The 11,998-nt window shown below is 38.4% G+C and overlaps 1 protein-coding gene across 2 annotated transcripts in view; it reads left to right on the forward strand.

The window, feature by feature from the left end:
* RELN (reelin) overlaps positions 1-11,998 on the forward strand; it is a 489,518-nt gene that overhangs the window by 187,974 nt on the left and 289,546 nt on the right. For both annotated transcript variants that reach the window (XM_034666797.1, XM_034666804.1), the window contains exon 4: positions 7,983-8,053. In XM_034666797.1, the coding sequence (XP_034522688.1) occupies positions 7,983-8,053 (71 nt within the window). The remainder of the gene's footprint in view (positions 1-7,982; positions 8,054-11,998) is intronic.

Genomic DNA, 11,998 nt, shown 5'->3' on the forward strand with positions numbered 1-11,998 from the left:
TCCTGTTACAAACAATAAACTTTCTTTTCAATGCTTTCTGCTAAATTTTCTGGAAGAGTATTTTATGCTTCTAAATCAGTACTTGTAATTCATCCCAGAAGTCTAACTATAGGCCAATGACTTCTCTCCTTAAAGAGATAAAAGTATCCTTTTTTTTATGACGCTCAGACTTCTAGCTAATAATTATTTTTTGTTTTATTCTGTTCACATGTGACAGCCCCAAACCCAACACTCAGTTTTTCTCTTTTGACTTTGTTATTCTTTCAGTACCTAGGTCAGTAGAGACTTTCTCCCAATAGTATATGCAGTTTGATCTTCATCAGGTAGGTACATGTAGGTCCCCAAAGAGATCGTGGCTCTCCAGCATATGGACCTGGGTCCTCCCATTTGAGTGCGCTGTCTGTGCTGGGGCTCTGCCCAGGTCCCATCACCCCTGAGGTGTCCTTAGGCCAGAAATGCTAAGCAGGCTACTTATGTGCTAACTCTGAATAAACACAGGGGCTGCTTAGAGTCTAGGATTGCGGGTAGTGAAGTAGGCTGTGTCTGGGTTCCATTACAAAGAATGCTGTGCTTGATTAGTGATGTCTGCCATGGCAACACCTTCTAGACATGTCTGGAATGGGGACACTAGGGGAAGAGGCTGTGTGCCAGCCCCAGGTTCAGACAGGGGCAAGGAGTACATTCCATCCTTGCCTTAGGTGGTTATTCTTGCTTCCCAGGCTGCATTGTCTCACACACCAGGTAGCTGAGGAGGCATTCTGAAGGCCATGAAGGTACAAGCATGTTCCCTAGGCTCTGGAAGGACCAGCATAAGCTCCAAGCTAGAGGGAGCTTGGAAGGACAGCTCATGCAGGGCCCCATGGGGGTCTGCAAGTTTCAGGCTGTGGTGACATTAGCTCCTTTTCCTCTTTAGTCAGTTTCATCTGGGGGAAGAAAGCTGACTGGCTGATTCCTGGATAAATTTTAGAGGAAGAATAAAAGTTGTGGCAAGGACTTCCATGCACAGGGGACAGAACATGAAGAATCTTGGGGGCATGAGAGAAGTCATGCATTCCATTCTAGAACCTGTGGGAACTACTCTACCACTCAGTTGCAAGGCGTGGTGAAAGATGAGGCTGAACACGTGGGCAGGGACCAGATCCTGAAGAACATTTTAGGCCATTCTAAGGAATTTGACAGAATCCTTTAAGTGACAGAGAGCCACAGAAGGATTTCAAGCAATTTTAGCAAGAAAACTGGCACAATGTGGAAGTTGGATGAGCATGAGGGTCAATCTGGAGGGGCATTACGATCAAGAGAGTATTGCAGTTTACCAGATGACAAATTATTAAATCCTGAATTAAAACAGTGGCTATGGAGATGGAGAAGAAGGGTAAATTTGAGAGTTAATAGTTAATAAATTTGATAGTTAAGAGTTTGGTGGTCTTTAAGAACACACAGACCTTGTGATTACTGGATAGTGAACATTAATGCTGAAACTTGTTTTAAGGGGAAGGAAATATTTATACATCTGACAGTTGGAAAAAATGGTATGGCTTAGGAATAAAAGATGTAATGATAGTAAAGACAGCAGGGGCATGTGGGTGGCTCAGTCAGTTGAGCATATGACTCTTGGTTTTGGCGAAGCTCATGATCTCATGGGTTGTGGGATCCAGCCCTGAGGCTGGCTCTGGGCTCAGGAGGGGGTCTACTTGAAGGTTCTCTCCCTCTGCCCCTCCCCCCCATTCATCCACATACCTGTGCACTCTCTCTGTCTCTCAAATAAATAAATAAATCTTTAAAAAATTCTTAAAAAATAAAAATAAATAAAAAAGAGCAGTAAAACTTTGAAAAGCAACAGCATTATGAAAACATACACAGACTTTTACCTTTTTGCGATGGCCTTGGCATAATTTGAGAGTTTAATATAAAAAAATTTCTCCCTGAAGTTATTCATTACTCCTTTCTATATGTTTTAAGAATTTGGTATTTTTTTCTTATTTTAATAAGGGTCAAGCTGTGTCCACAACCTACTTAGCAAGTACAGTAATTTGCTGATGAAAAGGGGGCAGGAATCTTTTCAAGTGAACTGATTCCTTTGAATGTCACATTTACCAAATTCAGACCACCTCTGTCCTTTCCCATGTTCCACGTATTTAGTAACTTTTTTAAAAAAGATTTTTAATTTATTTGACAGAGAGAGAGACAGCCAGGGAGAGAGGGTACACAAGCAGGGGAAGTGGGAGAGGAAGAAGCAGGCTTCCAGCAGATGAGCCTGATGTGGGGCCCGATCCCATAACGCCGGGATCACGCCCTGAGCCAAAGGCAGACGCTTAACGACTGAGCCACCCAGGCGCCCCAGGTAACATTTCCTGGTGGGTAGTTAACACCAGATTGCTGGTTAATGAATGACCTTCCAACTGTGAATGGACAAGGACAGTAACATCCTAGATGTCATTGGTAAAGCAGGAGAAAATGGTGGGAAAAGTAACCCACTCCTGGAAGTCAAACACATTGCTCTAGGTTTAAAAATGATTCTTTAAGTAATTTGTGAGCAAAATGATTCATGAAATAAAGAAATAATACCCTTGGGTAGGCATTTTAACAACTATATTAAACCCCTGTTTTCTTCTGTTTTTGGAAACTGGATGGCAATATTGCATATTGGATATGAATTGTGAACTGGAAAGTATATAGTTTTGATTCCTTCAAATGTTGAAGTCATTATGACATGTGCCTTATGGGGGATATTTACTTTTTAATTAACTATTCCTACTATTCCAGAAGCTTGAAATCTATTTCTGAAGAGTGAATATTAATACCTTTAAATAATAATTGTTATTATTAGCCCTATCTTAATGTAGGGAATCTGGATCCTAGAGTGATCAAAGAAGTTAGGCAAATTGAGGTAGCACGTAAGTGGCAGCTCATTCCGTTTAATCACTAGTCTTTCTGATTCCACACACCGAGCTTCAACATCGTGCCTCCCCTGGATATACACTAGTTCTTTTTTTTTTAATTCAGTTAGCCAAGGTATAGTACATCATTAGTTTTTGATATAATGTTCAGTGATTGATTAGTTGAATATAACACCCAGTGCTCATCGTATCACCTGCGTTCTTTAATTCCCCCATCATTCTGTTACCCCATCCTTCCACCCACCTCCCTTTGCACAACCCTCAGTTTGTTTCCCAGAGTGAAGAGTCTCAAAATGAACTATTGGGACTTCATCAAGATACACACTAATTCTTAAGTGGCTGGGGCACACAGCTAGTCTAGGAGTTCACTTAAAATTAGGATCTGGCATGTTCTTTTAGATTCATAACAATGGCTATTTCAAGCTCCAAATATGGTGATCATAGGAACTTTCCTCATTTGGTAGAATCTATAGAGCTTTTAAATTATAGATCATAACAGCCCAAAAGAATTTTAAAATTACTTATTTAATAGGGATTTTTGTTGGCAAACTTGCTCTAGAAATATCTGTATCTCCCAAGTAGATAAGTACTTACTAGAAACTTGTTTGAGAAATTTGGTCTACTCTTCAGGACAGGGAATAATGAGGATTTTTCTCACCTCTTCTGAAAAATTACTGCTCCTTAGGGAAAATTAAGTGAAAGTAGTGCCAGCATAGTTATTAGCACCACAAATTTGATAGGCGTGCCCCCAAAGGAATGTTGTAAATTACACTAAATTCTGAGAATGAATAAGGCCTGTTACCATCTACCATACCTGTTTATTTTTATAAGAAAAGAAAAATAGAATGTGTATTAAAAATTGGAGAGCAATTTTTGAGTGAGTTACTGTGCTTTAGCAATTTTTGAGTGTATATAATATATACATTTTTATGTTTAAATATATAAATTTATGTTTATATATTTATTTGTCATTATGTAAATATATAGTCATAGATTTTTAAAATAAGTGCTATAATTCTGTAGGTAGACTCATGAATTATTTCATAGTTTTAAATATGTTCAGAGTAGGCTTGCCATTATTGATATCAGCCGCACCCTGAGACTGTGGAGCAACATCTCATGGTACAAAGCAGTGGAACTTGCGTTCTTGCTGGTCACCTGGGTTCTGTTCTTTCTTCTCCCTAAAGTAAGATGTAAATTTGCAGGCCCTTAAAATGATTAAGTACACACCTACCAAAGGGTTAGGCATCTTTATATTAACATGTTATCTAAAGGGTTTAAGGGTCTATAAAGGAGTAATGCACATGATAATTGTCTTCCACATGTGTTTGTGTCCTGTGTATCCCTCCAGGGTTTGGGCAGTGGTGTGGATGAGGTTGGCTTCCAGTGCTCTTGTCTTTGGTAGAGATCAGGACAGACATGAGGGGTGGTGGGGCTGTTGGAGGAAATGCGACTCAGAGTTGAAAGGGGACTCTGGTGAGCTGATTAGAAGCCAGTGGACTCACAGAGTACTGTGGGAGAGGCAGTCAAGAGAAATGCTAATTTTTACACCTGAAACCAGTATAACATTGCATGTTAACTATACTGGAATTAAAATTTAAAAGAGCGAGAAATGCCATCTTTAAAGGCAAATCCCATGGAGTTTCTGGCCAAGTGGCCAAATTTCCAACTGGAAACAGAAAAGATGTTTGTCCAAAAGGAGATTAAATAAAAGGGCTTAGCTATGAACTAAAGGATTGGAGTGGAGAGCACAAGCCATAGGCCACATGAATGTTAGGATCAGGCCCTCAAAGGAGGCTTTCCCTCTGAAGAGAGAGTGAAAGCTACCTTCAAATCTTTGAACCAGATCAATGACAATTTAATGTAATGGTTAAAAGCAAGGACCCTACACTCAGACTGCCTGAGTTTAATCAGTTATGTGACATTAGGCAAATCACACAATAATTCTGTGTCCCAGAAAAATGGGAATAATAGTATCTACTTTGTAGAGTTGTTGTCAAGATTAATCAAACTAATGTATTTAGAGCCCTTACAATAGTACCTAGCAAAGAGTAGATTTCATTTCTTAATAGGTGTTATAATAATAATAATAATAACCAACTATATATGTGTGTATATATACATGGTATATATGTGTGTATATACATATGTGTGTGTATTTAAATGCATATATATAAATATATGTCTGTATATACATGCATGTAAAGCATATATAAATGGTTTATATATATAAATATATACCAGTCACATTATTGTTATTACTACTTTGACTTTTCACAAGCAAAGAACTTCAGATAATAACATTGGGCACGTGGTGTGCCTCTCAAGCCAGTTTCTAATTGCTGAGCCCTTCCTTCAAACAACATGGAATACTTTAGAACACTTAAAGTGCAGGTGCTCTGGTTCAAAGTGGTGGCGCCCAGAACACCCCCTGCTCCCCCTCCCTCGGACTCCGACGGAGACCCCCTGAGGCACCACTGTGGAGCATGTTTTGAAAGCTTGGAAAGAATCCACGGCCTGGAATCAAGACCTTGAAACAGGTCCTGTCTGCCCCTAACAGGCTGTGTACCCTTCATCATGTTCTCACTGGCGCCGGTTCTCTGATCCGTGCACTGTAAAGAGCTAGATTAGTTCAGTAGTTTTCAAACTCTGCCACTTTAGGCCCTGAGAGTTCCTGAGAGGTGTTCCGGGAAGTTTTGGGGAATGGGTGGCGAGGAGCATGCTGTGTGAGCAAAGGGAGCCCAAGGGCTTCAAAAGCTTCCTTAGGAAGAGAGAAATATACTGAGATTTCATACATTTGTTTGAAGAATGAGTACCACTGCTAAAGAAATTTTGACTAGATGATAAAAGTGCCTTCAGTTTCAATTATTCCCTAGACCCTCACTGAACCAGAGTAGCAGAAATAAGAACGTGAATGAAACCAACAAGTACTAAAGCTGAGGAAACCGAGTAATGGGAAAAGCTGTGTGGACTATTCCCAAGGTGCTGTGCAGTGACCAGGCTCTTTCAGGATCTCTGCTATCCAGGGAAAAGGCAAAACCTCTGTTGCCTGAGTTTCAGCTAGATACTTTGGCCTCATTGTGTTCATGGGAATGTAGACTGGCACGATGATAACTAAGTTTGTGGATCAGTGAGAAATATTACAATGGGGATATTTTATACTCACAATCAGAAGACAACTACAATGAACAACTAAACACTGTGCGTTGTGAGACTTTTCTTGGTGGTTAATGATTTCAGAAAATACGTTCTTCCAAAGCAAATGTCAAATTAAAATTTTCCACTTATGGTTGTTGTGCTGCTGCTAGAGGTATGTGAACTCAGAAGCTCTTGACTTGATTGAGATTTGACAATGAAATGTATTTAGGTAAATCAAGTTTTCATGTCCCCTCTGGGCATAACACCTGTAATTGATTATGGAGTCCATAGGCCTGGGCTTGGATTGGCCCTATGTTTAGTCCTCCACATTTTCAGCTTGCTAAAAGCAAAGAAAAACCTATAAAGATATGTGAACATATAGTGTGGTAACGTCTGTTTATGAGTAATTCCGATAATGATTATGCAACAACAAGGGCGGATTACCTTACAAACATCACATGTAGTGTGAGATGAAGGCTGCCCAGTGACTCTTCTCTCCGATTCTGTCTCCCATCCACCATTCAAAGCTCTCACTATTGTGCCAGTGTGTGTGTGTGTGTGTGTGTGTGTGTGTGTGTTAAAGTGTAATATTTTCTGTCTCACTGCTGAAATACGTTAGCTTGGAGCAACATCACCCATTAACACTTCAGCGTGGCTTAGTTTTTCAGATTATGTTTGAAAAGTTGGGTCGTGGCAGCTGACACTAACAATTGTAACAATTCAATGGGGAATAGAAATTGGAAAGGTCTGCAGCACAAAGAAGGAAGGTACATCCACATAGAGACCAAAGTGGGAAATGTTGGGAGCCAGGAGGTCCTGCGGGCCCCACAAAGGATGAAATGTTGACTGAGAGACACACAAATGAAGGGGGAAAAAATGCAGAGGCCGAACTTTGCCCTCTGGTGACCTAGCACAGTGTCTTGTACGTAACCCATCTTCAGTAAACGATAGCTGAATCAAATTATTTTTGTCCTCAGGTGGTTTCGGTAGAACTAAAGTTGAGATTTAAGGTTAATATTTTTTAGTTATTAAAAAGATTTGTGTATGGCTTACTTTCTAAAATCAATTTTTAAAGANCTGGCTGTCTCTATCTCTGTCGAATAAATAAATAAAATCTTTAAAAAAAAAAATAAAAAAATAAAATTAAAATCAATTTTCTTAAAGAGGCATGATTTTCTGTTTTAAATTTGTTCAAACAATACATTTTGTGCCAGAAAAGCTCTTTTTAAGGAAACATACCTCAAGTATGAGGCATAAATAAGTCTTTCTTTAATAAAACAGCTCCTATTATAGCCATTGAATAACACATCTGCTGCAAGGGTGCTATTTTTTCACCAATAAATGTGCACAGCTCTGATTAGAGAAGGTGAAAGATGCACGTCTACTTCAAACGGTGAGTTAGACCCTGTAGGGAGAGAAGGTGTTTTTTATTATGACAGATTTTGTTATTATGAAAGCTCTGAATAGCCCTATTTTTAAAAAAATACTTTTTGAAAAAATGTAATTCTCTGTCTAAACTCTCTATGTGTTATGGTGACTGTTGATTTCAGAAAAATACATTCGGAGCATCTTTCTCCAGTGCTAATATCATTATTGCTTCACAAAACATTTTATACCAGTCTTCCGAGGAAGAAATTTTAATAAGCATCCTTTCCATAGTTTTTCTTCAATCCAGGATTTGCTCACATCTACTGTTTTCGGAATAAGCCCACAGATGTTACCATATCTTTACAAAGGAAAACCGGAAGATAATTCTCAACCCAGGGTCCTTGGTCTAAGCCTTGACTCTTGTTCATTTGTGTGACTGTTCAAATGCACTCATTTTTAAAAGATCGTATCTACGCAATAACATGGAAAAATGAGGTTTTTCAAAAAGCTTTAAAAATACATTTAATTATTACCAAACTTATTACAAGATTTAGATTAACCTTTCCTATTCATTTTCAGGGCTACGGCGACACACAGGGGCCAGATTATTTTCAAAGATGCTTTAGCCCAGCAGCTGTGTGAACAAGGAGGTAAGAATGATCTCTGACTCCTCTATGTTGGCTGTGTCTAAGCTATTCATGCTGGCCCGATGTTCTATGTACTGAGTAAGTTTTTCATTACTCTTACTTGATCACAATGCTTTAAAAATGGAATTATTGATCCCTTCATATCCTTAAGAATTATGTATTTAGTAATTATTGATAAAGATCTGTAGACTTCTGAAAATACTAAGTGTGAGCAAAGCAAACCAAGAGAGAATTTATCTACTTTTCCTATTTTTTTCTCTAACTAATTACATTTTGTTGTCCTGGAAATATAAATCTTAGTAGTTTTAGAATTCTACAAAAACATATCTGCTTAATTTACCACTTAAATTTCTTGCCAACTTCGTTGAAAATGTTTCTATTTATTGCTTTTAAACATGATCTTGTGTTCAGGATTTATGTTCTTGTTTCAACTGTTTGCACCATTAATTTCAGATTTGTGGATAGATACTGTATCATTTTAGATACATTAATTGGACATTAAGTAGTCACATTAAATGACTTCTGCTTTGTGAGTGCCTCATACACATCCTATTTTCACCTAAACCAGACTCACAGGTGCATATACACACACGTGCACACACATACACACATATGCACACACACCATGAAAAGGTGGAAAACAGGATCCATGCCCCAACACAAATTTGTTCACTCTACTTCTTAAGGTTCTACCTGACTTCATTTGCGTCTTCACTGTAGCTCTTACCACTTCACATAGAATTATTGCAAAAGAAAAGAAATGAATGCTACCTGTCAGGGACTGAGCTCCTCAAGCATAGAACTATGCCTTTAGAGTTCTTTGGTTCCCCAGAACCTGGCATATGACCATTAAAAAAATGCTGATAGATTGAATACACGTTTTTCTCAGCCATACATCTATTCATTGATTTAAGCATTTGGCAGTGAATACATTTGAAGCCAGTCGTTGTTAATGTCATGCCCTTTTCACCATCATTATAGGCATAGTATCAATTTTTATTTACACAGCGATATTTTTTGGAAATTTGTTAACTTAAGAATTACATTTTTGAATTTGAAGGAAATTTCTATTAATCTTATTTCTGTTAAAAGGAATCTAATGAGTTTAGGAAAGAAACGAGGAAAAACTATATTGGTTTTTGAAAGGCCTAAGAAAATACCATTTATTATTCATAGTAATATATATATCCTCAATATGGCTTTATCTAAGTAATGTGATACTGCATGGTTATTACTGGCAAACTTCTGATTGCTTACATATATAACTCTTGAATCAGAAAACCCCATTCTAATTATAGTTTCAAATATATTACCAGTGTTCTTGGTTTGAGCAGATTTTTACTGTGACTTTTGTGAATGCAAAAATGTGATAGCCTTTGTAGTAACCTCAAAAAATCTGTCACAACGTAACTTTTTTCAGACTGAGAATGTTCGCAATACTGAAAATATGGAACACTATATAACATAGTGAACATTAATGTTCTGAAAAATGCATGCTGTCAGAAAAAGATATGTCTAATTTTATTAACATAACATTGTTTAAAAGCTGATCCCTTTTAAGTGTTGGATGTTTGAGTCTTTTCTATTGTAAATGAATTGTTGGAATTGGGTTCATTTAAAATGAAAAGAAAAAGCCAAGAAAAACCAGTAGGAAAAAATTCTCAACCAGTGGGTTTAAAAAAAAAAAAGCCTTACGTAGTCGAATTGCACACGAATATGATTTACACAATGGTAGAAGTGCGTGTTATTAAAAATGCTATTCAGCCCAGGACCAAAGGAAAACACTGAGCTTTTCAACAGCACCTAATCAATTGAAATCATATCAATCCATCCAAGATAGGGTGGAAAAAATACTAACAAGAGTAATGGCTTCCTGCAGTCAGAAATAATAAGGGGAATAATTGGTGCTATAAACCATAGATCTATTTTGGACCTATCTACTTTTAATTAAAACATTAATTATCTCCTTAAAGAAAATAACATAAATTTAAGATGTTATTATTTCCTATACATTGGGTGGAGAATATTTCATGTACTTACAAGGGAGAAAAAAATGACAATCAGTATATACCAAAGCACAGTGCCTTTCAATTACAACTCAATAGGTTTGTTGCTTTTAATGAAATTAAATAATTTAAACAAAGCAAATTTTGTTCCGTGGAGCTTGAGAACAGCTATTATTATAAGACTGTATTGGTGGCTAAGCATATCGAAAAAGTAAAAAGATCTGAGATAGTCTGTCATCTTGATCCTTTAACTTAAAAGACATTCATTGAAGGATTTTATTCTCCAAACATGTATCTAACACCTACAAGACCCTGTCTTAGTGCACAGAGCTAAATATAGCTATAAAAATAAAGAAATACCCATTTCCTGTTCTCAAGGGCTGGGATATAAATGGCAGATCAGCTACATTTGCGGGGGGAGGGGGGAGCTTTAGGAAAGGCTCCCCAGGGAGCAAGGCCTGAAGGGTCAGCTGCAGTTCAAGAAAAAAAGCAGAGGAATTCCATCCATCTCCTTCCCATTTCTACTGAGCCACCTTGGATCACACCCCACACCCTTCATCCCCTTCCAGCTTTGCTTAATAGTCACCTTTTGGAATTCCCTGCTCCCACTTACTGGCACCCTAACGAGGGCTGCAATAATGAGCTTTCTAAAATGAAAACACGATTCTATCGTGTCCCTGCTTAAAACCCTTCAATATCTCCATTGGAGGTAGTAGTTCACCTTCAAGGAAAAAATCTCTACCGCTAATCACAGCATACAAAGAAAAATCCCTTACAACCTGGCTTCAATTTGCCTCCCCCACCTCATTACCTTTTTAAAAAATATTCTATGTATTTACTTGAGAAAGAGAGAGAGTGGGAGGGAGAGGGAGAGAGAATCTGAAACAGACTCCACACTGAGCACAGAGCCCAACGCAGGGCTCAAACCCATGACCACACGATCATGACCTGAGCTGAAACCAAGAATCAGACGTTTAACCCACTGAAATCACCCAGGCTCCCCTCCCCACTTCATTTCTTTTCATCCTATCATTTCTACCTTAAAATTCCCAGAATGCACCTCACTCCATCACCCTTGTATGATTTACACATTATGCCTCCCCTTTCCCCCGTTTGCTTGGGCTGGACTACCTTTATAGGTATGTCATGTCTGGCTCACTCAGGCTTTCAGACCCTGCTTAGGTATTGCCTCTTCCTGGAAAAAAAAAAAAAAAACATCTCTGATCTCCCTCAAGCTCCTCCTCAAGTTAATCATGGACTCTCATACATGGTTACATAATCCCTGGACATACCTCTCAAGGCACAATAATAATACAAATGAAAACACTGTCAGCACTGTTACATGCCAGACTCCACTCTACCCATTCATTCTACAACCATGACTTCATTTAATCTTTACAGCAACTCTCTGAAGAAGGAACTCTTACGATCTCCACTTTAAGGATGATGAAACAAAGACACAGCGAGAATAACTTGCCTAAGGTCGCACAGCTAGAAATTGTCAGAGCTGGGACGGGAGCTCAGGCAGTTTGGCCAGTAGCCCATGATATTAACCATCACATTACACTGCCTTTCAAATGAAACACACACTTCAGCACGTGCTCATTTAACTTGACAACCATTTATTGCAGATTATAATAAGAACATTATCACAGGTGCCTTGTCTGCCATTAGATACAAGCTCCTTGAGGACAGGAACTGTGCTTTTTATTTCTGAATCACCGAAGCCTCACACAATGTCTGTGTGCACCCAGTAAATATTTATTGAATGAGTGAATGAACAATTGAATCCAACTAGTCTGATAGATGTGGGAAAGAGGAAGCTACCTGGCAGGTCATTACAGCTAAGCTGGGAAGGTAAGTGGAGTAGGCTGTAAAGGGCCCTCTGTTTGCTCGGAAGTTTAAACATTGTTCTGTGTGCAAGTGGAAAACAGGAGGGTGA

Source organism: Ailuropoda melanoleuca, chromosome 1 (genome assembly GCF_002007445.2).
Source record: "Ailuropoda melanoleuca isolate Jingjing chromosome 1, ASM200744v2, whole genome shotgun sequence".
NCBI classification, from domain to species: Eukaryota; Metazoa; Chordata; class Mammalia; order Carnivora; family Ursidae; genus Ailuropoda; species Ailuropoda melanoleuca.